Below are 27981 nucleotides of genomic sequence, written 5' to 3' on the forward strand. Positions count from 1 at the left end.
TCCAGCTGCCACTGAATCCTCACGGATGGGAAAAAGGTCTAATCCGTGCACTTTTTCTTCCACTGTGGTCATTCATGGTTATCAGTAAGAAGAGACTTCTTCAACTAGTGGACAAATATCAAAATAGTTGATTTTATTTATACTGTATTAAAAGTTATAACAATTCAGGCAGTGGTTTTTCACATCACTATACAGAAATGGGACCCAGCTAATAATCTCCCAAAGCTAATTACAGTACAGTGATATTCATTTCTCCAGTAACTAACAACATTTGTTTGTTTTTCTTGAACCCGACACTGACCGATATCATATAATTACAACCTGGCCCGAGCAGGGCCGGCTGGGGTTCATCAGTAAAATGAAAAAACTCCTCCATTCATTCTCATCTGCGGCTTTGCAAACAGGCCAGAAGGTCAAGTTCAAGAAATTTTAAATCTTATTATACTTTCATCCTTTATTATGAACTTGTACCCATGTAGTTCATTCATTCAGACAGAATGATAGGAATTATTTCAAAGCACTGTTCAGTCACTGGACTGATCCACACTGTCTGATTAACTGCAGCTCTGACCCCCCCCGCGCTGTCAGAGACCTGCTGCTGCGCTGCTAAATATTTTCCACTGGACCTCGTTATGGAGCTTCTGACATCATCTGGTCCAGTCTATAGAAGATAAAGTACATGGAGGTCTGATACATGGCAGCCTCTCTTTGATCTGACCCGATTCTGACCAGGTGAGAACATTCAGTCAAATCTGATTAACCAGAACCGTCTGGCTGCTTTGCCTCGAGTGTCAGAGTTCCAGAAGATTAAGAGGCCGGCCTGTGAGACGTCAGCAGTGAGTCCGAATGCACATCAGCCCTACGGGAAGTGAGAAGTGTTGTAGCACTTCCTTTTCTCTGCATCTCTGTAGTTTCACCCTCAGTGGAAACCTGCATGACCTTGCTTAGCTATGAGTTTGACTACAACCTATAACCTTGTTGAGGCTTTCGGTTTGTTTGGATGCAGCTCTGCTGTCACAGACTCTCACTGTAACAGGATAAGTGTTGGAACAACACCTTCTTTTAAAAAAAAACTACTAAATGTTGAAAAGAGAATCTCATATACAATCTCCTCATTCTTTCTCCAAAGGTCTACAGTTGATCTTCCTGCTTGTGTTTGGCCTCGTGTCAAAGTGTTGCTGACTCCACTGACACCTGCTGCAAATAATATAAATGCCACGTCAAAGTCTTCATTTGAACGTATCATACAAAACAGGCCCGAAAAGCAAGGCACATCGCCAAAAGCCGTTTTAAAACAGTGTTTAAGAGGATTTTTGTAAAAGTTTACAGTCTGGGTGATGCTTGCTGTTCAGGGATGAAGCTGAGAAAGCAGGCCCTCCATCTCCCCTGATGGGCCTGTGCTGCTTCAGCTCCCAATGTGTTTGCGTTATTCTTTGGTCTGAGAGGGTGTTTCTCCTCAAAATCATTCATTCCGTACGGAGTTTGAGTACGGATCGCTCTCAGCTCCAGCTGGTGTCGTACTGTGTCCAGCCCTCTGGTGGAGCCAAGAACACCCTTCGGCCCCGGTGCAGGAAGCCGACTACACCCCTATAACCTGTACGAGGAACTCCAGATTTTAAGTCATCCATCACCCCCAGATTTCGAGCAAAGACTTTAAAACCGTCCCTGCTGGAGTACTGCACCCTGTATGGTCCGGGTCCTCTTAAACTGCCCCCTTGTTGCAGGTCCTCGATCTTCACCAGTGTGGCACTATAAACCTCTTTAACAAACATTTCGTCATACTTCTCCTTTAGTAAATAAGACAAATCATGTTTGGTAAAAGGCACAAACTCTGCGTTTAGCTTAATATAGCGAAGGTACTGGTCAAAGAATTGACCCAAGCTGACACCTTTACGGCCAAAGGTGATAGTCCGAGAGATTTCAGGCCGGATGCAGGAACGGCCCTTGCGCTGCTCAGGTTGACGCATCCAGTCATCCCAGAAGGCTGAGGGCCATTTTGGCTCCAGTTCGTCCCACATCTCTTTCAGCAGCATCCAGCCCAGACCAGGGAAGAAGTCTGTTCTGTAGAGGATTTCAGCTTTGGATGGATCCACCAAGGCTTCTCTGCCATTATCATTCCAAGCAGAAACACACCAAAGGGTGGGGTCGGACCGCAGGATGGGATACAGGGCTCGAAAATACTCAAAGAAGTCTGGTGCCACCTAAAAGAGAGAAGGGAAACGCATTAGTGAGACGCCACCGCTTTAGGGAAAGCTCAGTTCACAGGTACCAAAGCAGTCAGACAGTCATATGTTCACTTAATTGTCAGCTTGTGCTCAATGTTATCTTCTTACAATGAAATGCTGATATACAATATATATGCTATTTTTTAAACTCATATTTAGTAGATGATATAGTAAGTTTTACTATTTTGTTATATAATACTCTTTATATACTTCTTTTTTTGATATAGTTACCCTACTATTGATAACATTGGATGAATAAAGCACTCGCTCTCTCTTTCCCTCTGCTGAATGTTAAACTTTTGGCCACGAAACCTCAAATAGTAGCTAATACTAAAAGTAGTGTCTAACTACATACTTATTTGTGGTGGTGTTTATACTGGGACATTAGCAACCAAACATTGTTCTAATATCTATTAGAGTGTCAGTGTCAGTAACTGTTGGTGAACATCGGTCACATAAGCAACTGTTCTTAATGTTAGCTGCTAAAAACGTAAAGAAAACACAGGAGAATGGAGTGATGATGAAGTCCAGAGTTTATGGAGCCCGTACGTAAAAGAGGAATTATGTGGTGTTATTAATCAACCAGCAGCCGTAACATTGTACATTCATTACTGAGAATAAAATGGCCGTTTGATGTGTGTGTAGTCAAAGCTTTCAGGGGATTTACTGTATGCTCTCTTACACCACAATAAGGTACTCCAAGGGTTATTAAGTGTGACAGATTTCAAAAGAGGCAGACCATGAGGAAGAGGACTGAGCAGAGTCCTGTGGGCCACTCCAGACCCTCAAATAATCCACTTGAACATAAGAGTAAATTAATGTTGGAAAAGCTTCTGTACTACTACTGCTCTCTACTTCATTACTGTTACCTTTCTTCAGCAGTCATTGTCTGCCTGTATAGTCTAAAAGTAGAGAGTTTCAGAGTTGTCCCTGCAGCCACATCTTTATGAAACAGACAATATTATCGGCCCAATATTCCCGCTGCATCCTCATCAAGGCTCTGAGGTCTTCCAATTCATCTGCCAGTGATCTCACATTTCTCACAACAATCATGGAAAGAAATGTTTTAAAAATATTTTCTTTTTTTTTGTTCCTGCTCTGCATCTTAAAATGTCTGTTCTTCCAATAATCTGGACTCTTATTCCATGCAATACCTGGTCCTTTGAAAGCTCAATCATCTTCTATAAGATGCAAACAACTTTCTCATTGGCATAGTCATCCTGGTATTCTTATAGGAGTGCCAGAATTATCAACAGAAATAATTACAGCGAGGGCTGTAGCCTCTGTATATGGGTCCGCCCCACCGTCCCACATTTTCGTATTTTTATTCTAAATTTCTCTCACTTTTCTCGTAGGAAGGTCTGGTACGAACACGCCACGTCAGATTCAACAAACGCTCTTAACTTTGGAAAAAGTGTGTAAACAACCTGTGTAAATCATGGCCCCCGTGCGTATTTTTAAACAGATTTTTTATTGGTTTTGAGCAGAAACACAAAATACAATGCCATTGTGTCAGTAACAAAGATAGATAAAATACAGTAAAATATTGCCATCCATCCATCTTCCAAATCAAATCTTCGAGTTACCTGCCCCCCATCTACCCCCACAGTGCAAACAGGCACCCACATCTTGCTCTGTATACATATACATCTCCCATTAATATAGTCCAAGTCACATCGGCCACCCACAGAGTAAACAGTGATACATAAAGCAGACTTAAAATAATTAAATATGGTAGAATGAAACTGCAAAAAAAGACCTCTACGGATTTATATCAGGTGGGCGTGGCCATTGTAAGGAAGACCGGCCCCTCGTCACGAGCTGAGTCAACTCATCAGGTAGATAGTTGAGCAGAGGAGCCCACATTTCATTAAAGTACCTCTCATTACCCTTCACAACTGCACTGAGTCTTTCATGGGGGAGGACCCGGAATATTTCCTTATACCATAAGGTGATAGTAGGTGATTTAACATTGATCCAGTTAATTAAAATACATTTTCTGGCCAATAGTAGTAGTTTGTCGCGTAGTTTGAACTTTAAACGGGTTAGAGTGGCCTCCTTTGAGGGGAGGCCGAGGATGAAGAGGCCAGGGTCCCTCCTCACCTTTGCTTGAAAGATGCCACTCAGTTCCTGTGAGATCATACCCCAAAATATTTTTTATTAATTTACATTGCCAGAAGTAATGGTAATATGTTCCTACCCCTCTACGACATTTGTTACACAGAGGTGAAACCTGACGGTCCATCTTATTTAGTATGTAAGGGGTTAGGTGTAGACGGTGTAATATTTTATATTGTGTCTCTCTCAATCTATTACATGTAAAGGTGGATTTAAATACTTTAATGGGCTCTTGCCAGTCATCCTCGATATACTCCGTGTCAAGATCTCTCTCCTACTTCTGTGCAATGCTTGTGATGTCAACTGCACTAAGAGTGTATAGTAGTGCATAGAAGGAAGAGATAAAACTGGTAAGACCTTTTCGGGAAATGAGGAACCTCTCAACATCACTGTACATGACTGGGTCGAGAGAAAGTAAGGTCTTCGATCCAACAAAGTGCCTGACCTGGAGAAAGCCAAAATGATGTTTTTTGGGGATACTGAATTTGGACTGCAGTTGTTGGAAAGTCATTAGTATCCTATTGTCGTATAGGTATCCAATTACACGCGCCCCATTGCCATGCCACATGTCAAAACTATTGGGAAGGAGACCTAGGGGGAAATCCTGGTTATGGCCCCCGTGCGTATTTAAGTGCACGTGCACGATGTAGCGTGCTCTCAGGAAAGACAGAGAACGGAGATGTTTACATTAACCTCCCCCCCTTTTTCAAATGTCTTGACATCGAAAAAGTTTCACTGTTTATGACCCTTTCAACGGATTACCCAAAGGAGATAAGGACCCAGATGTGAATTCTAACCTACTGGAGTTCCTTTGTGAGATTCTCTCCTCCACGCCAGCCACGCATAATAAATTATGCAAACTGACACCCTCTGACAGAGAAACAAACCAGGCTTGCTCTTCTTTCCTGGTCTGTTACAAGGAATGTTCAACTCTCCACTTTTCCTTAGAAGAATAGAATCAACCCTAATCATCACTTTTCTTGACATAAACTGTTGAAATCGGAACTGCATAAATCTACAGGTCATTTTGAAACATTCGCCATTCTTTTACATGAAGTATTTACCAAGTTATGGGATATTGGATTTAATAGAATCCCTTTCGTGGAGCCACAGCGCCCCCCAAAGGACATGGATAACGGACACTTTTCACTATGTCAGCCTAATGACCATGGACAATTTCAACTATGGATGTTTAATGTTCTCATTATGTGCAATGCATAACCTAATAGTGTTTAATTCCACAGGTATTGCCAAACAGCTGCAGATCATTCTAATTAACAGTAACCAAAAGTTGTCATACTATTTCTATCATGATAATATGAAGTATTGTATGCTGATAACTGTTCCATGCTCATATGTGTGTTTATGCCTGCTCGTATGCAACATTATTGTCTGTTAGAAACATTATATTATCTAAAATCAATGTCATATGAGTTAAATACGGTATAAGGAAGAAGCAGGAATTCTCCCCCTTTTTTCCTCATAAATTCAGCGTGGTCAACCCCTTTTTTTTTCCGTTGGGTCAAAAGCCAGCTGAACTCTGATTGGACGAAAGCTGACATGTGATCTCCAGCTTAAAAAGAGAGGCGCGCATGAAATCAGTCTCTCATCATTTTTCTCTTTTATCCCTCACGCAACTCTTTTGTCCTCTCTCTCTGTAACTATTAATTACCATTTTTTTAGACTTCCCCTTTCTCTTGTATAAAAGTCTGGTCCAATACACGCGAGTGTGTGCCAACTCATACAGCCCGGCCAAGCCGCCACTTTTCATCCAAGGACGAAGAATAAAGAAGAAATCGATTCTACGTCATCCCGCTGGTTACCACGGGAACACCGCCTTCGACACCAACTCATCAGAAGGAAAGAACCACGGGATCTCTTACGCTACTACGACAAAGTAAGGTGCTGGTTTGAGATCTTTTGAAGCCGTGGATAAAATGAAAACTCTCTCTGAAAGCGACGAATGAGCAGACCTCCGCGGGCAGAAGACAGTTGGCACAATATCCGTGTTACGAACCAGATTTTGTCACATTTTTGATAGGTAACCCTGTTAGTGAACTGCTTCTTTCTTCCCTTATATGCCCTTTTGAGTATCACCAATAATTCTAATTTCTGTCTCTTTATCAATTGTTTATACACCTATATACCTGTGCAATGTTGAATAAATGTTTGTATTACTCCATTTAAGAGCGTCACGGACAGTTACTAAAGCCGACTATCACTTCAAACAGAACGTACGAATCAGAATGAGATTGATTATTAATTGATTAATAATTTAACATACCAGGATCGTAAGATTGTAACAGTTTCCTACCTGACTGTAACGTAAAGTAAAATTGTAGGTAGGTGGTGCCCTGCTATTTTCGAGGTAAATATTAATTAATAACGTGCCAACGCTACAACGAGGATAGTAGATTTGCATACTCCACGCCCTAAATGATACCATATAAGGCTGTGCTTCCTCTCTCCTGTGCCAGGAAGTGTTGAGTCATGAGAATGGCATCAAGGTGCATAAAGAACAACTTTAGGGGCTCTGAGACTGAAGTTCTGCTTTCAGAGATCCAGAAAGGAAAATCTGTCATTTTTAGCAGAGTCAGCAGTGGAATTACAGGACCTGCTAAAGCCAAGAAATGGGAATCAATTACGAGTGCTGTTAATTCCGTGTCACCTGTAGTTCATAATGTCACCGAAATAAAGAAGAAATGGTTTGATATGAAAATGGCTTTAAAAAAAAAAAAAACGACTCGCCATGGCCAGGCGCTCGATGACTGCAACTAAAGCCGTGCAATCAGTTGTTGCCTCATCATGAGGTCTATATAGGCCAGGTCTATAAGTCCTGACTTCATCCTCCCAGTGGCGCCGAGATAGTCAAGAAACGGATCCCATGTCCAGTAAAATAAAAAGGGTTTATCCTCCAATGCTGTAAGTAAGCTTCAAATAGAGTAATACTAGTCACGAGCCATGATACATTTCCCAGCACAGTATCGCAGAATGTGTAAAAGATCTTTGTTATGAAAATCTACCTCCAGTCCCAGCAGGCAGGTTCTTGCACTCAACTGTAGATGACTCTTGAAAATCACATCTGCAGTCCAGAACTGCTGGATGAGATGACAGCTCCTTAAACAATGAACAAGTGATCCAACAGCAGGTTGACATTTAATACACTTGCTGAAATGTTAGAATTGAGCATTCCTGAATCATGTCCCCAACAACTTTGATACCATTGTGCTTCCAATCAGTGTCCTATCCGCCCTGAATTCCAGGGTGAAAGTCCAGGTTGTCGTGAATAGGAGATAACAAAGAGAAACAGTTACTGTACCCTTCCAATTTTCTGACTTTACGCCACATGTTCAGCATATTCTTTTAAAGTAGATTGTCTTTTGTTAGGGTCACAACTCTGCCTGGAGAGCACGGGCAGATCTAGAGGCGGGGCCAGAGGGGCCGAGGCCCCGCCTCTAATTTGATTGGCCCCTGAAGTGCCCCTGTCCTGTCAATCACCTGGCGAGAAAAACAAGTGGAGAATTAAATGATCACTGCTGCAGTTCCACCCCCAAACTGTGGGTGGTAGTGCGCTGGTTGTGTCAATACAACTGAATAGAAGAAAAGTACTAAATCTCAAATGGTGCACTTTACTTCAGTGTTCATGTTTTAGTGTGCATGGCGTATTAATTACTTGAATTCGAGCTGGAAGCTTAAGAAGGTGACTTTGTTATTTGGTGAGTCAAATCTTCTTGTTTGTTATTAAGTTTAGGTTTATATTAAATTAAACTGTGACTACATAAAACGGTTGGCTTCTAAACTTGTTATCCACTGCACTTGTGTCATAAGTTGCTTTTTTGTTGGTAGGATAGCAATAGCTTTGACCTGCTTGTTCAACGCTTAACATTAAGATATGTGATTTTGTGTTTTGTGTAATATTAAGATTTTGGCAGAGATAGCAGCAGACAGCATGAAAAGAAAGTCAAAGGGAATTGATCAGTTGTATACATGGTTTTTGCTACCTTGTTAGGACTAGCGACTATAAACAAACCTAAGAAGGAAAAGCTGCTATAAATATGTTTTGTTGTTGATGAAAGTACTAAAAGTGCAAAAACATTTGTTTACTGACAGGTTAGGGTTAGGGATTGTTTTGGTCAGGGCACAGTTCAGCATTCACTAATTTTGAATGCTAGTAAAATGCATTGGAGTCAATGGAAGGTGCTCACAAATATAGTAAGGTGTGTGTGTGTGTGTGTGTGTGTGTGTGTGTGTGTGGGAGGGAGGGAGAATGAGATTGAATATGTTTTTGTATATACAGTTAAAAGCTGTTATGTTTTGTGTGTTTTATGTGCCCTTAATACACACTGAATTAAAAAAAAGAATTATTACAAACGTTACTGATTCATAACTTTTTTTATTTCAGTTTCAAAAGGGATCCTGAATTATTCCTTTTTGTTTTTGGATAGTAGACTAGAAATAGATGTTCTTTACTGTCAGTATACTGTAGAAGAGTAAGTTTAAAAAAAATTGCAATATGTAGGTATGATGTATTACAGTATGCAATACACTAAACAAAATATCCAAATCAGGTTGGTAGCCTATTTACCATGAGGCTATGATTGGTAAATTAATTGAGTAAGACTATGATGTTTTCTCACCACCTGCTGGATAATGTGTGTATTGCCGTGTCGCCAATTGATGTTTATTTAAAGCAATACAATGTAACTTCTCAAAAAGCCCACTATGGAGCTCCCCCTACAGGCTTGGAGGTAATGTACGGTTACACTGTCGTAAATACAACACCCTTTCGCTTTCACGTTTCACGTTTGTTGACGAACCGGCGAGGAGTCAGAAGGTGCAAGCTATGTCGACCGAGAAGGTAAGAGTAATCAAATGTACCTGGGAGCGTGAGAGGGGTCTATTTGTTTTTGCGGTAGGTGTGCCAGAAAGCAAGTCGAAGTACTTCCGCTCAGCTCCCGGGCCGCTCCAGCAAAGTTACATAGCGCAGTTTTTCCAACTCAGACCCCCGAAGGGCATAGGAGACAGGCCAATCGTAATATTACAACTCATTCTAGCCGCACAATTTTTTTCAAGCTGTTATTTTAAGGTAGAAATGTTACATTGTATTGCTTTTAAGCAGCGTCATCACTGGATATCAGATGGTGGTGACACTGTTGGCCCCTGAAGGTTACATTTGGCCCCATTGTGGCCACTGTTTCAGAAAAATCCTAGAACCGCCACTGCTGGAGAGATATATAACAAATTGTGCAAAGAGATCCTTCCCAAAGAAGCAGATTCACAACTGAGCCAGAGGTGTCAAAAGTATTCACATTCATTACCCAAGTAGAAGTATAGACACTAGAGTTTAAAAAGACTTCTGTAGAAGTTGAAGTATCTACTTAAGCTTTTTACTTAAGTAGAAGTATAATTTAACTTGCTTCAAAACTACTTAAAGTATAAAAGTAATTTAAAGAAAAACAAAAGCCATCAAATGTTATAGTCCCCGCAACACAGGGGCCTAAAGCGCACTACACGACACCACCCCAAAAACATAATTTTTCTAAAGGCCATAATGACTATAATGTTATGAAAGCCATTAACTTGTGGTACTTGGGTCCGCAGAGCTTGCAGCACATTCGAAAGGAATTGTTTTTGGATCCAGCCAGCCATTTCGAAAAATTCTTCCAGGTATGGCCAGGGATGTACAAGAGTTGGCTGGTCTTCCTGGCTAGCCTGATTCACATCGACTTTCAAATCTCTTCGAGATTCTGGTCTGACCAAGACAATAACGAATACGATTCGAACGGGCCTGGTCAACCCGCCTCCCTCGGGTTGCTACAGAAAAGGCTGTACCTAAGCTTAAAGGACAAGACCGTTTTTTTGACATTGGGCCCTTGATTTCACATTATAACATGATGCTCTACTCACCCCTGCTTGTTGTTGGTAATTTGGAGCTGTTCCGAAGATATTCGAGAGGCGTCTGGCTGCTCTCTTGAGATATTCGGCCATGAAACGGTTTCCTATGGGTAACGTTATACAGGCACAAACTATGCTGTTTATAATTTTTAATTACTGTACACTAGCACTGATAACGTGGAGGTGCGTCGCTTACTTCAAAAAATCCGGGTTACTGTCATTTTGATTTTTTTGTTGTAAAGTGGGTGTTACTGACGTCATCGTCGTGCTACTACCACAGACAGCCCACAGACCTGCTGCCTATTTATTCATTCGGCTAAAATTCAAAATTACAGTAACCCGGATTTTTTTAAGTAAGCGACGCACCTCCACGTTATCAGTGCTAGTGTACAGTAATTAATAAATTATAAACAGCATAGTTTGTGCCTGTATAACGTTGCCCATAGGAAACCGTTTCATGGCCGAATATCTCAAGAGAGCAGCCAGACGCCTCTCGAATATCTTCGGAACAGCTCCAAATTACCAACAACAAGCAGGGGTGAGTAGAACATCATGTTATAATGTGAAATCAAGGGCCCAATGTCAAAAAAACCGTCTTGTCCTTTAAGCCAATCACACCACTCTTTCCTCTGACGTATGATTTAGCTACCAGCGGGGCTAACTGGTAGATTAAACTCTTACCAAAGCCAGTAGGGAGCAAGGCGAAAACGTCTTTCCTGTCAAGAAATGATTCAAGAGCTGTTCTTTGCTCGATTTTTAATGAGAATCTCCCGTCGAACACTTTCATTACGGCATCTACAGCAGTGTCAAAAGCTTGACGCTGCTCCATGTTGATATTAAATGAAGCGCTTCCGTGTACAATCCATGGGTTGAGTGGGAGTTCAACCACGTCACTACCTTGAACACGCCTCTACCCTGGGCCGTTGGCGCTGCTCAAAGTTGATTGCTTCCCGACAAAGTGGGTGGAGTTCCCACTTTTTCGGGAACTCGAATCAACCTGAACGAGCAGTTTGCCTGAGGTAGTGCAGCAGAGCCGAAGGTGTTGCGTCACTGCGAGGGCGGAGCCTGGGTACTTCCTGGCTACCAGCCTCCTCGCTGGTGCTTGGTTGGGACATATCCGAAATGGAGCAGGTGAGCTTGGCAGGGGGACGAAGCAGTAGTGATGGCAGTGCAGCGCAACACTGAGGCTTCGATACGGGCTTCAGACCCTGAACTACAATTCCATAGAACCACTGCTTTGAAGCTTGCTTGCGTGTGACGTGATTTGTAACGTGTAGGGGCGATGGATCGCGTACAGACCAATAGTGTGTCGGAATGGTATACGTTTATACTTCTCATCCAAATGCAATCAAATTTACTCAATGTTTTTGAACGATGAAACACACTCAGGCCGAAATGAAATATGAGTAACGAGGCTGTTTTGAAAATGTAAGGAGTACAAAGTACAGATAATTGCATGAAAATGTAACGAGTAGAAGTAAAAAGTCGGCTGAAAAATAACTACTCCAATAACGTATGGATAATTCTACTTTAGTATGGTAACGAAGTCTTTGTACTTCTTTACTTGACACCTCTGAACTGAGCCATATAGAATCAGGGTCACCATTGAACCATTCCAAAAGAAACTTAAACTGTGCAGCCCACAGGTAATATGAAAACACTGGTGCTGCTAGGCTACCGTTTTTAACAGGAAGGCAGAAAACTGTATCTTAGCCTGGCTCTCTTTTTACGCCAGATAAATGATATAATAGCACTACTCAATTTTGTAAAAACATTTTTTGACAGCACCAATGGTAACATTTGAAAGCAATATAGAAGACGAGGGAGAATGTCCATTTTGATCAAATGAATACGTCCTAAAAGGGATAAGGGCAGACCACACTGCCTATCAAGGTCCTGTTTTATAGTTTGTAAGAGAGGGGCAACATTTAATTTATATAGGTCATTAAGACATGGTGAAACCAGCGAAATGTTTGTTAAATGCTTGGATCGAATGTCTGCGAGTCACAGAGCGACATGGCTTCCCTTTTAGAAAAATGTATTCTATAGCCAGAAAAAAAAGCCATAATTATTAATTAGTTCTGTCAATTTAGGGATGGACTGTGCAGGGGAGCTTGAGAAAATCAACACATCATTAGTGTACAACAAAATTTTATACTCATGGTTATTTAGGGAGATTACTCTAATACTAGTGACTTGTGTAATGGTGGTAGCTAGAGGTTCCATAGCTAGCACAAAGGAAAGTGGGCTTAGGGGGCAGCCCTGCCTAGTACCACGTTCAATCTTAAGATTACTAGACCAGTATGGAGCTAAATACATTATGAGTAGAATTCAGAGATCTGAGATCACTCACCTCCAGGTCATCCTCCACTACGACCACAGTTGACTGGGAGAAGGTGTTGAACACTTGGTTGAGTGCCCAGCGGTAATGTCTGGCGATTTTGTAGTAGCCCTGGAACTTCCTGTGCTCTGGCCTGACTCTGATGTCCGACAGGTCCGGTTGGCTTATGTGTGTCACTTGATCTCCGTATGAACCAATCACACGAGCTGTCTCTGCGTGGCCACAGTCCTGGCTGACGATTATTGGATACAGTTCTGGAGAAGGACGGTACTGCACGAGTCTGTCAAGGCTTCGTTTAATAGTAACTCTGTCACAAGCAATCACTAGAATGGGAATGACAAATTCTGGGCGAGGAACTGAAGTTGTCACTTTAGTGTTTATGATGTTCTCTGGAGACTCCTCTAACTTTAAGCCTGGAGCCACAGTGAGAACAGGCTTCTGGGTATGATTCACATCAGTTCGGTCCCTGACATCCACACCCTTCTTCAAAGGACCTGGAGTGTTTGTTGGCTCTTGGACAACCACTTCTTTGACCTCTTTTATATTATCCGTTTGTCTTTTCTCGACGTCCCTCTGCCGAGCCCACACAGCCCTGTGACTTTCAATCTGCTTCAGGAGTTTTTTCTGGGTTTCAAGCTGAATTTCGACCTCCTCAGCCAGCCGGATCACCTCTCCAGCAAGGTTGACCCGACCTCCTTTCCCTTTGCCAACACCCCACTCCTCCTTCCATCCTGGCTCGGCTCCACCACCGTCTCCAAGACGGCCGATGGGAGGTCGACCCCAAAGGTAAAGCAGAAGCAAAGCATTCCAGGCAACAAACAGGAATGCACCGCATAATATAAGAGAACCCTTCTTGCGAACCATGGCCCAATGACACTAGAAAATGGATGGGGTTGGCAAGGAACCAGTGATTTTAATATATAGACAACTCTGAAGACTGAGGTAGAAATCTCAGATGGGACTTCAGATGCATTTCGTGTTGTCTATTGGTCAGGGGGGCTTTCAATAGGAGGACAGCCAGCCAATTTAAAACAAACCAACATGATGCGACTGTGGGATGCACACATTCATGGGATCCTATAAAGAAAAGACTCACACCTTGCAGAGGACAAAAAGGGAAGGTGGGGTCTCTTTGGGTTGAAGGAATGTGACTGTGGAGGTTATCTTTCAGCCGTCTTCCTGGAAACAGAGGAAGATAGATGATCAGTAGCTGGAATAACACCTTCACATCATTCTGTCAAATTCACTCAACAAAAGCAGTTTTATGGTCTGTTGGTACAGGAACACACAGGTGAAAAGAAAAATGATTTGAGGTCTCATTTTCCCTGATCAATATTCTTAACTTTGTTTTGTATTTTGGATGGCTTTTCAGGGTAACCTTTACAACAGTTTTACAATAAATCATGACATCAATGACACATTTAAAGTGCCTTTGAATAAGTGACTTTGAGTAGTGTTTTCAAAAATGGACAGATCAGTGCAGTGGGAAATCCAAAAAGCCACAAACTAATCAGACAGACCCAGCTGAGTGTACCCCATGGGCCTGAAGGTTCATTTCATCCGACATGGAGGAGCTGACAGGACGTCCTGCTCATCACCATTTGGTGTTCGCTGGACTTTGAGGAACTAATGTGAACAAAGATATCAAACACTCCACAGACCACCCTGCTACACAGGTCATCCCTTAATTCATCCTCATTGATCATGAAGATTCTCTACGCTTGTTTTTGATGGACTTGATTGGAAAATTTTAAATGTTCAGCCCCTTTATGGGTTAGAGTCCTATAGGTGGTACTCAATTAGAAAATGACCAGCATTAATTAATCAGAATATATTTATTTCAATGCTGATACTGTGACCATTGTCCTCCCAAAAACTTTAAATGCATTAGGACCATCGGACCTTCAATACTCAGAGGCTTTGCCAAAGAGTTGAAGGAAGCTCTGATTTGTAGCATTTCCGCAGAGGACGAAGTTACAGGCTAGATTAGGCTAAATAACTCTGTGAAGAGATCTTATTGGCTGTGGTGGAAGTGAAACATCAAATATAAAAGGTGAAAATTAAATTCTGGGAATACTCGACAAATCTCAAAAGTACTACCTCCCTACAAGGCCCATTCTACAGGGTAAAATGTCTCCCATGAACTTGGTTTAACTCCTGCAGTGGACAGAGGACTCAAAGGACCCCTAAAACCCCCCATCTTTGGAAAGGTTCTTCTGGTCAGCTAATGCAGCTAATGTGAGCTGCTGGGAAAAAAAAAAAACATTCAGTCAGTTCTTGTGTCATCCCATAACGTCATTGAGATGATAAACCACATACGGCTGAGTTTGTTAGCTGCAGGTTCTCCACCCGTTTCATACAGAGGGCTGAAACTACCATAATCATAAATAAGTACAAAAATATATTAAATCACTTAAGGAAGAAATCTATGTCATCAAAGGCAACTAGATGCATGCAATACATTTTTGCTATGATTAATCTGTAGAATGGGACATTTTTTCTCTTTTTTATTTTCCCCTCAATAATCTTTTTTCATTCTAATTTCTTATTTTTTTTAATTTATCTATTAACTTATAATTTATTTCAATTGCACTGAATGATTTGAATATCATAGTATTTATCAGGGATGATGAGTTTCATCCCTCCATTTGTTTTCTCCTTCAACGAACAAAAGTTTACCTTTGAGGTTTGTAAAGATGTATATGCAAAGAAAAACTAAAGAAAGTTGATCTTGAAAAACATTTAGATTAGATTGTGGTAGCTCACGATTCGATTATAAAACGATTATTGATGGGTCTTTAATTTATGTAGATTGATGCACTTTTTCACAACATTTCTTTTCGTCTGTCTGAATAAGCATTCAGGGTACGGTGCTCTCTCCTTTCCTCTTCACCCTGTATACATCGGACTTCACACACAACACCACACACTGCCACATCCAGAAGTTTTCCGATGACACAGCCATTGTTGGATGCGTCTCTGAGGATAACGAACTGGAATACAGGACGGTCATCAAGGACTTTGTCAGCTGGTGTGAGCTGAACCATCTTCAGCTTAATACCAGCAAAATAACGGAGATGGTCGTCAACTTCAGGAGGAAAACACCCCACTTCACACCGGTGAACATCCAGGGATTGGACATTGAGATGGTGGAGAACTACAAATTCCTGGGTGTTCACCTCAACAATAAACTGGACTGATCACACACCAGCCCTCTACAAGAAGGGCCAGAGTCGCCTCCACCTGCTGAGGAGACTGAGGTCCTTCGGTGTGTGCAGGACTCTCCTCAGGACTTTCTACCACTCTGTGGTAGCTTCAGCAATTTTCTATGCTGTGGTCTGCTGGAGAGGGGGCAGCACGGACAGAGAGGGGGCAGCACGGACAGAGAGGGGGCAGCACGGACAGAGAGGGGGCAGCACGGGCAGAGAGGGGGCAGCACGGCCAGAGAGGGGGCAGCACGGGCAGAGAGGGGGCAGCACGGGCAGAGAGGGGGCAGCACGGGCAGAGAGGGGGCAGCACGGCCAGAGAGGGGGCAGTACGGGCAGAGAGGGGGCAGCACGGACAGAGAGGGGGCAGCACGGGGGCAGCACGGCCAGAGAGGGGGCAGCACGGACAGAGAGGGGGCAGCACGGACAGAGAGGGGGCAGTACGGGCAGAGAGGGGGCAGCACGGCCAGAGAGGGGGCAGCACGGGCAGAGAGGGGGCAGCACGGACAGAGAGGGGGCAGCACGGGGGCAGCACGGCCAGAGAGGGGGCAGCACGGCCAGAGAGGGGGCAGCACGGACAGAGAGGGGGCAGCACGGACAGAGAGGGGGCAGCACGGACAGAGAGGGGGCAGTACGGGCAGAGAGGGGGCAGCACGGCCAGAGAGGGGGCAGCACGGGCAGAGAGGGGGCAGCACGGGCAGAGAGGGGGCAGCACGGACAGAGAGGGGGCAGCACGGGGGCAGCACGGCCAGAGAGGGGGCAGCACGGCCAGAGAGGGGGCAGCACGGACAGAGAGGGGGCAGCACGGCCAGAGAGGGGGCAGCACGGCCAGAGAGGGGGCAGCACGGCCAGAGAGGGGGCAGCACGGGCAGAGAGGGGGCAGCACGGGCAGAGAGGGGGCAGCACGGACAGAGAGGGGGCAGCACGGACAGAGAGGGGGCAGCACGGACAGAGAGGGGGCAGCACGGACAGAGAGGGGGCAGCACGGGCAGAGAGGGGGCAGCACGGACAGAGAGGGGGCAGTACGGACAGAGAGGGGGCAGTACGGGCAGAGAGGGGGCAGCACGGACAGAGAGGGGGCAGCACGGACAGAGAGGGGGCAGCACGGACAGAGAGGGGGCAGCACGGACAGAGAGGGGGCAGCACGGACAGAGAGGGGGCAGTACGGACAGAGACAGAGGGAGACTGAACAAATTGATCAGGAGAGCGAGCTCTGTCCTGGACCGTCCCCTGGACTCCATTGAGGATGTGGGTGAGAGGAGGATGTTAGCTTAGCTGACATCCATCATGGACAACTCCTCTCCCCCCCCCCATGACACTGTGGGGTCCCTGTACAGCTCCTTCAGCATCAGACTGTTACACCCACAGTGCAGGAAGGAGAGGTTCCGCAGGTCCTTCATCCCGGCAGCTGTCAGACTTTACAACACATGCACCCACTGATCATGTTGTTGCCTTTCCCATGATAATCATACAGAGATTCTTCTTTAGCCGTATTATTTATATCTTATTCCTTTCAACTTCACAATGTGCAATATTATTTATACTAGGTCACTTTACTTTTTAGTACTTGCTTTTTCTCTTTTAAAAAAATGTTTATCTTTTTTAATTTCTTGTTTTCTGTTTCATGTTTCAAGTCGCTTTGGTTAAAAGCGTCTGCAAAATGACCGTAATGTAATGTAATGTCTATTGTTGCTGCTGTGACAAGTGAATTTCCCCGTTGTGGGATAAAGAAAGTACAATCTAATCTAATCTAATAACTTGCAATTTTGAAAAACAGTGCATTTGTAATAAGAAACAAGAGTTGAATTCATTTCCGTTATATGTGATTAAACTGATGGAAATGCGTGCAAACTGGAAAGTTACGTAGGGTGGAATCGAGTTAAAGGAAAACTCCGGGGCATTTGAAGCGCGTTTCCATTGCTAGAGGTTGTCAAATACTGATAGTAGGACACAGACTGGTGCAAATCGGCGCTCCCCGTGTGGAGATTGCGCTGTTCGCGCAGCCTGTCATGCGAGGCTAATACGTGGTGGCTAAGGGGCAAATTCTAACCCTTCCACGTAAAACAACAACTTGCACACTGCAGAAACGTCACACCACTTTATAACCCATCCGACAATAAAGTCACAAGCCTTACCATCAAAACCATATGCATGGTTCTCACATTACTGGCATGGGGACGTTACAAAACAATTTTATAAACAGCATGTCACTCACCGGGTAGTTGTAGGCTCGCGCATGTGAAAGCCCAAAAGAGTCGATGGACGATAATCCCATTTACAAAACAATTATATTCTCTAGAACAGCCATGATAAACTATTTAAAACATTACAACAATATTACTGGGCATGTATTGTTGTAATGTTTTAAATACTTGAACGCAGTTTTTCTAGAGAAGATTAATTGTTTTGTATATGTGATTATCGTCCATCGACTCTTTTGGGCTTTCACATGCGCGAGCATACAAACAAGAGGTAAGTGACATGCTGTTTATAAAGTTGTTTTGTAACGTCCCCATGCCAGTAATGTGAGAACCATGCATATGGTTTTGATGGTAAGGCTTGTGACTTTATTGTCGGATGGGTTATAAAGTGGTGTGACGTTTCTGCTGTGTGCAAGTTGTTGTTTTACGTGGAAGGGTTAGCAGTTGCCCCTTGGCCACCACGTATTAGCCTCGCATGACAGGCTGCGCGAACAGAGCGATCTCCACACAGGGAGCGCAGATTTGCACCAGTCTGTGTCCTACTATCAGTATTTGACAACCTCTAGCAATGGGATTGCGCTTCAAATACCCCGGAGTTCCCCTTTAACCCCTAAATCCCAGCAGATGTGTGTTCCGTCTGCACTCCAGCAGGCAGCGGAGCCGATACGTTTCATTTCTAATCAATGACTGAGCATCCACCAGCTGCGTCACAGCTGTGGGGCCCCGGAGCCTCTGCAGCAGATATAAAGCTTCTACTTTTGCCTGAGCTAGATTTATAGTTGAAAGAGTTTACTGTGTGCCGGTCAACATTTGGTCAGAATTATTTGCATTTCAATTTCAACAAGCTCCAACTCCAACAACAGTCTTTCTCTCTGGGTCGCCATCGTTCACTGTGAGGAGTGGAACGGAGCCGGAAGGTGAACAATCAATCAGCCACTTTCACCATAGACGTCGCCAGATTGGGTCGTCTAACGTAGCGCCGCCTACTGATTGGGAGGTGAACTGCCTTGCGTATCCGACAGCCCGACGGAGAACTTTGAAAGAATTAATAGCCTCTGCGTGACCACAGAGTCGGATTGACGGATAGTGACGGAGTAGCATACCGAAGCCTTTAGTTTTGCATTTTAGAACAGTCTGTATTACTTTATTTAAATAATTGAAATTTGGACGTTTGTGAATCGATTCAGAATTGTCCACGTCCGAATAGCAATGCATCCAAGAATCGGAAATTTACCTCACCCCTACTATCGATGAATAACTTTTCCTCGATAGAGATATGACACATGGTTGGTATACTTTTCGATAGATTACATTCGTCCATCTTTTGACAGACAATACGAATAGCCAATGACAACGAGAGTTGCGCGGCGCTGAACCAATCACGTGGCTGGAATAGAGCCGAGCCAGCAGCTGGTTGTGGCGTGTTTGTGCTGCTGCAGCCGTATAAAAACAGAAACTGAGTGCTCCCTCTGAAGAAACGACGGAAGACACAGCCCGAGGCGTAAGGGATGACATTGTTGATAAGAAGGGCCCGAAAAGTTCGGTGGTGTGGAGGTTATTTCGTTTTTTTTTAAGTCCCACACGAAAGTGAGTAGAGTAGTGTGCACTCCAAATTATGTGAGCACATGTTCCGACAAAGACGGGGAATACCACTAATCTGTTTCATCACCTGAAGCAGCGCCACCCATTTGAGCCTGGAGAATGCTAACTTTCACCGACACAGCCCGGAACAAGTGCTAATCTTCCCCTAGTAACAACGCCTGTGCAGCAGCAACAGAAGACCACAGAGTCTGCTTTATCCAGCGCCGCATGAGAAAAAATGTCAGAGATGCCGTGATATTACAGATGCAGCTAATTGTATCGCAAAAGACATGCTACTAATCAGCACAGTGGAAAATAAAGGGTTCAAGTGGATGCTAAAAGTTATGGACCCGATACATATCGATATCGACTGATATGAAAAAATATTGTGATGGGACTTTTTCCCCATATGACCCAGCCCGAGATTGTGGATTGAAACATAACATTTGAAACAATTGAAACATTGTGACATAATGTCACATCGCCAAAACTATTCATACCCGTGTGCCAAGCATGTTTTAGCTGCATCAATCCCTGCAGTGTGGAGGCAGCAGCAGAAAGTAGGACTTCAACATAACTTTTCTCAGTTTGTCACCTACAGAAAGAAAAAACCCTCTGGATGGAGCTGGAGCCTATGCCAGCTGTCATTGGGAAAGGCAGGGTACACCTGGACAGGTGCCAGTCCATCACAGGGCCACACAGAGACAAAGAACCATCCATGCTCACACCAAGGGTACGTTTAGAATCAGCAGCTAGCATGAGTGGCAGCTAGTTACAGCAGATCCACTGAGCCACAGCTCCATTGTTCACACTGTGCGCTGCGACGGTGCCCCCCAGGGAGACCTGAAATCCCTCTGGAGCTGTAGGGGACACAGAGCTGGAACCAAGGGCTGGGGAAACAGGAGATGATTTCCGTCTATTATTATGGGAAAAGTAAGATCTCTCCCTAACAACACAGAAGAGCCGGAGCTAGCATCCAGGCATGGGACCTGCAGAGGAAGTGCTCTGGTGTTATCACCATAACTGTAAGCATTTCCCCGCCGCTCCATGCTGCGCATGCCAGTGACGTCATACACACTGTTGTGTTGTGATTACACAGACTGCACCCCCCAGTCCCTGATGTCCTGCATCACTGTTCCCACGCACAGGGGTCGGTGTTTCCTGCTTCATGAGAAGAAGAGGGTTTTCAGATCAGGGGACAAAGGGGAGCTCAGGAGGATTCAGAGGGAGCTAAATCCAGAGATCCTTCAGAGGAGGCTGAAGCATGGTGATAAAGCACGGCCCCTCCATCTCTCCTCACACGGGACCCTTTGAACACCCTTTTTACTTTTCCAAAGATTGCTAAATGTTTTCATTTTTTATTATTATGATCTTTCGATATATTGTTATCACAACTTGATGTTTTTTGGTCACCTGCTGTCTTGCATCTTGCTGTTACTGTGATGAGAAAATCTTATCTTAACATGCATGTTTTCAGAAAGAAGCCAGAGTAGCAGAAGAGAAGCCCCACGTCCCCCCTCCACACCCAGATTCACACCCAGAATCTCTGCTGTGAGGCCACGGAGCTGAGCACCTGAGGAAGTTTTACTTCCCCGGAGGACACTGTCTGCACCATCACTGCCCGTCAGCTGCAGCTCAGGTTATTGTAAGGAAACCATGGAGGAGGAAAGTTTGAACAGTTCCATCTATCCAATAAGTGGAGCAGGCAGATTCCTCTGATCCGATGAATCCATGAAGCCATCCGCCACAGACACAAAGCATATAAGAATCTCTTCTACTTTTTATTGGAAGCAACTGCAGTAGGGATGGGGAATATAAAAAAAAGACTATATAAACTTCTGTGTGGACAACACCATCCCCACCAGAACAGTGAGATGCTTCCCTAATAACAAACCCTGGATCACCAGTGAGCTAAAGGAACTATTGAACAAGAAAAAAAGAGCCTTTAGGGAGCGAGACTGAGGAGTATACAGAAGCAGCTCAAAGTCAAGATCAGAGAGAGCAAGGAGGTGTATAGAAAGAAGCTTGAGAGTAAACTGCAGAGGAACAATATCAGAGATGTGTGGTCAGGAATGAAGAAGATCACAGGCCTCAAGCAGAGGGAGGATCGGATGGATGGAAGTCTGGACAGAGCAAATGAGCTGAACACATTCTTCAACAGGTTCAGTTCAGGAACAAGCTCACCATCCTCCCCTCCTGTTCCCAGCCAAAGAGACATCCCACCCTCCTCTGACCCACAGCTTTCCTGTAACATCTCCACCTCCACCTCAGTCATGGATTCTTCTGCTTCCACTAGTTTGTCTTCAACCCAATCAGGAGATACCGCTGTCCCCTTTGCCTCCCCCTCCCACTTTTCTGTTTCTAGAAGTCAGGTGAAGAGGCAGTTGGAGAGACTGAACCGGAACAAGGCTGCAGGTCCAGATGGTGTCAGCCCCTGAGTCCTGAAGGCCTGTGCAGAGCAGCTCTGTGGGATTCTGCAACACCTTTTCAACCTTAGCTTGACCCAAGAGAAGGTACCACTGTTGTGGAAGACATCCTGTCTGGTTCCGGTACCAAAGAAAACTCATCCTTCAGTCATCAATGACTACAGACCTGTTGCCCTGACATCCCACATCATGAAGGTCCTGGAGAGACTCCTGTTGACCCACCTGTGTAAGCAAACCAGCACATATCAGGACCCCCTGCAGTTTGCTTATCGCCATGGAGTTGGAGTTGAAGATGCTATCATACACCTGCTTCAACAAACCCACTGTCATCTGGACAAAGCAGGCAGCACTGTGAGGATCATGTTCTTTGATTTCTCCAGTGCATTTAACACAATTCAGCCTGATCTGCTTCGTCTGAAACTCCAGAAGACTCAGGTGGAGGCCTCAACAATCACCTGGATTAATGACTACCTGACAAACAGACCACAGTTTGTCAGACTGAAGAATTGTGTGTCTAACCAGGTGATCAGCAGCACAGGAGCACCACAGGGGACTGTACTCTCACCATTCCTTTTCACTCTGTACACTTCAGACTTCCAGTACAAGTCAGACTCCTGTCATCTACAGAAATATTCAGATGACTCTGCAGTTGTCGGGTGTATCAGAGATGGACAAGAAGCTGAGTACAGAGAGCTGGTGGACCGCTTTGTGGCATGGTGTGGGAACAATCATCTCATCTTGAATGTTAACAAAACAAAGGAGGTGATTGTAGATTTCAGGAGAAACAGGGTCAGATCAAACCCTGTTTCCATCATGGGAGAAGAAGTGGAGGTGGTTGAGGAATATTAATACCTTGGTGTTCATGTGGACAAAAGACTGGACTGGAGACACAACAGTGAAGCCATCTACAAGAAAGGACAGAGCAGACTGTACTTCTTGAGGAAGCTAAGGTCCTTCAAGGTTTGCAACAAGATGTTGCAGATCTTCTACAAGTCTGTTGTTGAGAGCGTCATTTCCTCTTGCGTCATCTGTTGGGGCAGCAGCATCAGAACCAGGGACCTAAAAAGACTCAACAACCTGATAAAGAAGGCTGGTTCTGTTCTGGGGACGAGTGTGGAACCTCTGGAGACAATAATGCAAAGAAGGATTTTGCATAAAATCAAGAGAATTATGGACAACCCTGAACATCCTCTCCATGAGACTGTTATCGGAAAACAGAGTCTCTTCAGTCAAAGGCTTCTTCAGTTTGGATGCAAAACGGACCGCTACAGGAAATCATTCCTGCCCACAGCCATCAGCATCTATAATAACTCCTTGATTTAATTGAGTTACATCAACATTTAATTTCCCTCTGGGATAAATAAAGTATTTTTGAATTGAATTGAATTAATACGATTTTTACGATTCCAATTCCATTTTCGATTCTGCTTAACGATTCGGTTCTTTGTCGGTTCCCTTATCGATTCTCATTTGGAGAAAAAGGACAACAAACCGGTCGATTAGCATCAACTTTGTTTAGTTTAGAAGTAACACGAGTCATGACCTCACAAATCCAACAACGGTGAGGTCCACATTGGTCTATCCTGGCCTGGGTAATTTAACTCTTCCCTGCTCTGGTGAAAGGAGAAGCTGGAGGTAGAGGTGAACTGGGGGTAGTACCACCAGCCTCTGGCTCTGAGCCAGTCGGGCTCTGTCTCTCATGATTTCATCTAAATGTAATGCCTGAGAAGGCATTCATTTAACCTTAACCGTTACTAACAGCAGCTTTTACAATGAGGCAAATGGCGCTAACATGATAGGCAGTGTTTGTTAGTTAGTTAGTTACCTGCAGTGTTAGCCGAGGACATGCTAACGTTGCTAACTGCTGCTGGGTTCAGATTCACCAACGTTAGTCCGGAGCGGATCGAAAACGCGACATTCATTCATAGTTATTGCATGTTGGTAGTATTTCCTCCCTTTGGTGAAATATTCACTTTGCAAGTTGCCCTGTTGTCGTCTTTTTTAGGGATGTGGAACCAAACTTTGGAGCGTTTGTACCGCTTGGGCGCCATGTTTACTGTTGACTGCTGGCTGCGCTGGACTCGCCACGCAACGTTGTGTGGTGACGTCATTCACGCCCACTGGAATCGATAAGGGAATCGTTTGCAAAAACGCCAAACGATTCCAAGGAATTGAAACACTGGGAACCGGTTCTCGATTCCCATCCCTAAACTGCAGAATGCAGTTTTTTTTTAAATCTTAAAACTCTTTTGTTTTCACTTGGGTGGGTAATACTTCTTTGTCTTGAGTTTGCATCTGATCTCTGTTTTATCTGTGCAGTACTGTTGCTCATGTTGCTCATGTTCAGTTGGAACTGTGAATCTGCTTTGAGCAGCATTGTCGTCTCAGACAATTTTCCCTTTGGGGAATTCAAAGTTGATCTTATCCCATTCAGAGATGAGGAAGAGGAACTATGGAGCAATAAGCTCAGCGATCAGGATTCAGGGGCCACTTCCCTCCTGCCAACAGACGGGGACTAATGGCAGCTTGCAGGTGCGCGTCTGTGTGAATATAGATCGATGCCATTTAATAAAAACATAGAAAGTGGCAGAATTAGTATAACACCCACATAAATCAAACTGAAAACTGTCTGATGATGTCAGGTGACAGCAAAACAACCAATCCCAAGAGAAGTTATTGCCCTATTGTGTAAACTAATCCAGCACTGGCAGGCTTCTTCCTTTCTTCATAAATATTTAGAGTATTAGAGTCCCATCAGTTTCATATTTGTTGTCCTGTAGCGTTTCCACTTTTTTCTTTCTTCCAAACTTTTAACAACTTACATTTAAATCTCATCTCAATGCCAGCCTCTGCAATGCAACCACAGAATGCTGGATGGACATGACAACTCTTCTTTCTGAGAGCAGTTTGCCTGTTTTCTACGCCGCTAATAAAAAGATGAGCAGTCCGTCTCCGTTTAGAGAACGGTGTGTGTGGTCACATGACTCTGCAGTGCGCAGCGAGGACCAGGTGGAGAACAAACACCAGCTGCCACGGTTACATGGTGATATCTTGGCTTTGAGCTGTGGGACACAGAGCAGAGCGGTGCTGCTCCATCAGGGGACAAACTGCACCTCCCACAGCTCAGAGAGGAGCAGGGTGGAGCAGGGTGGAGCAGGGTGGAGCAGGGTGGAGCAGGCGCAGACCAGCTGACCAAACCAAACACACCTCTAACATAATGACCACAGAAGAAGTCCCAGCAGCTCTATTACTTCATTCAGTTCTACTGTGTGATGCAAAGATGGTTTTTCATGATATTTCATTTTTTCAAACAGCGGATCTCTAGTTGTTGTTGCTGCTTGTGTTTAAGTTGAGAAATAAACGCTTCAACAGTATCTGTCGTGTGTGTGTGTGTGTGTGTGTGTGTGCACCTACTTATACTAACAACCCAAGTGAATCCCTTCATTTATCCTAACAGTACTGATCTCAGTAATCAGCTTCCCAACACCAGAGGTTTGTGCACCTTAAAGCTCTGCCGTGCACACTCCTGAGGCCCCGGGGCTGAGACACTCTGCCGTGCACACTCCTGAGGCCCCGGGGCTGAGATACAGCAGCTTTCCAGCCCTGCACCACGCCGTCTGTGGCCCCTCAGCATGACAACACATCCATGTGCACGGCTCATGCTACAAAACTGACCTAACTAGTGTTACTTGAAAAAGATATGTCTTTATGTCAAATGTAACAAATGAAATGTATTTGATTTTTTCTAATCTTCTGTTTTTCATTATTCCTGTCAGCTGGTGTCCCCACAGAGAGCATTAAAGGGGGAGCGGAGATGAATGGCAGTGTGGGCCTTTCCCCATTTCTGACCGACCCGACTCACAGCCTCAAAGTCCAAAAGCCCATGAAGCAAATAGGGTCTGGTGTTCCAGCTGAAATGCTTCCTCAGAGCACTCAGCAGGATGAAGGTCACACTGACGCCACAGGAGCTTCTCAGCAGCACAAACACCTAAACCAATTAGTGCCGATAAATATAGGCTCGCAATAATCTTACAGAAGGATGTTTGACTACAAGAACAAGTTCTCTTAGCAGAGCTGGACGGGTAACTGTGCTTCCCTGCCTACAAGACAGAGTCAGCTGCAGTTTACCATCTTTTATCAAACAGTCCCATCCTCCATTTGTCAAGGGTTAGGGTTACCCTACCCTACCCTAACCCAGAGCCGCTCAGAGAGCAGTGGCAGGCTTACAGGGCGGCTCGTGCAGGACAGATCCACCTAAGTCTAAATCTGACAGCTTCACCGGGGCCACGTGTCGGCCCCCCTGAATGTGTCAGTGATCAAAGACATTTCCAACACCACCACTGTTTAAAAGGATTTCCCAAACAGGACAAGGGTGCTGCTATTTCAGTCACCTCATCTGTCATTTCAAATCAAATTATATTTCAGAAGTGGATGTCACAAAACAATACAAACCCCAAACAACACGGCATCAGTTTGACCAACGCTTCCAGCTGCTCTTACAGAAGCTGGTTCCCCCACAGCTGCATCAGGAAAGGGCTCAGATCCACAGCCGGGTTCCATCTCCTCCACCACCTCAAAATGCACGGCTGCAAGATGACACCAAGCCATGGAGTGGATTCTTTCAACGTTAACAAGCATTATTCTGAATATGTGGCAATTTTATCTTTGTTCATGAGCTAATCTCCTTGGTTAGCAGCAGCACAAACAGCCAGTTCTGGCTGAACGTTCCTGAAGGTGAGAGCAGAACTGTGGGACTGATCCAGCTGATCAATAAAGGAGGAAACGTTCCAGTCAGGGGAGCAAAAGGCTCCCACAGAGCCCGAAACACCGGCAGACATACCTGAGATCAGCGCTGTCATCTCTCTGTTCTGTACTGATGGAAATCAGGCTTTTCAGAGGAGAGGATCAGACTGGGAACTGGGAGCAGCTGCTGAATCTCCACCTTCCTCCGCCCGGACACCGTGGAGCTGAAGGGTAGGAAGCCACCGAGGAGCCCAAGCAGAGCCCAGCAGAGTCGGCAGCAGATCCCAGCAGAGCCGGCAGCCGACGCCTTTAGTTTGCCAACTTTAAAACTATTTCACTTAGCTTTCAGCTGATGGAGAAGCCCTGACCAACACGCACACCGGGTCACCAGCGTCCTGCTGAGCTCCAACACGCATCTGAAAACTACTTATATGCAGTCGACAATTCCAAGTCGATTCCATCCAGGACATAGCCGGCGGCGGCATGAAGGCGCTCATGGCCATCTGAGCTCTCGCCTGACATGCTGTATGTTAGCTGTATATTAGCTACATGGCTAACGCTAACGGTGGCGGTGATGTTTCTCATTCACTCACCGTCCTGGCTGGAGACATGTGTACAGCAACAGAAGACAGGCTCGACTTACCTCCGTCATGTCACTGTTGGCGGGTGGAGGCTGCCTACACCTCTGAGTGAAGTCAGACTCATCGAGCTGCAGCACAGCGCGGCTAGCTGGCTAGCTAGCTGACACCGACAGTTCCAGCCAACCCTGGATTTTCCTCAGTGTCCCAGCCGCACAGCATCTCTGCGGAGGCTCACTGACGCTTCTGGGTTGCCTGCACCTCCACCTCTCGACATTATTGCCCAAGCTCTGCAGTTTCCCCCCGGTACCAGCAGCTGCCTGTATGAATAGGCTCCAATGTGCTCAGGGACAGCCGTGACACAGCCAGCCGAACAGTTTGCAGTGCTTTCACATCCTTCAGCTGGGTCCGCCACAGACGGCCGCCTCTCCTCAGCACTGACCAAACAAAACTACACTTCCGGATTGATGGCACGTCCAGGACCGAGTTTACCAAAGCCAATCAGGGCCCAATGATCACCTCTCATCTGTCCGGTGATCACAGGCTGCACCCAGAGCTATAGAGTAATACTCTTTTTACACCACTCTGGCTGCACCTTATACTGTGAGAAACTAAGTGAACCCCTGATCCAGCAGCTGGTAGCAGCAGGGTGTGAGAAACTAAGTGA

At 44.9% G+C, this 27981-nt stretch overlaps 1 protein-coding gene across 1 annotated transcript; it reads right to left on the reverse strand.

Moving 5' to 3' along the window:
- Positions 1 to 118: 118 nt before the first annotated feature.
- Positions 119 to 27871, reverse strand: mgat1b (alpha-1,3-mannosyl-glycoprotein 2-beta-N-acetylglucosaminyltransferase b). Its single transcript, XM_075449947.1, has 3 exons — positions 27380 to 27871; positions 12592 to 13758; positions 119 to 2201 (listed from the first exon to the last, which is right to left on the reverse strand). Exons 2-3 carry the CDS (start codon positions 13441 to 13443, stop codon positions 1500 to 1502), a joined length of 1554 nt encoding a protein of 517 aa, XP_075306062.1. The 5' UTR covers positions 13444 to 13758; positions 27380 to 27871; the 3' UTR covers positions 119 to 1499.
- Positions 27872 to 27981: the final 110 nt, after the last annotated feature.

The sequence above is a fragment of the Odontesthes bonariensis genome, chromosome 18, assembly GCF_027942865.1.
Source record: "Odontesthes bonariensis isolate fOdoBon6 chromosome 18, fOdoBon6.hap1, whole genome shotgun sequence".
Lineage (NCBI taxonomy): Eukaryota > Metazoa > Chordata > Actinopteri > Atheriniformes > Atherinopsidae > Odontesthes > Odontesthes bonariensis.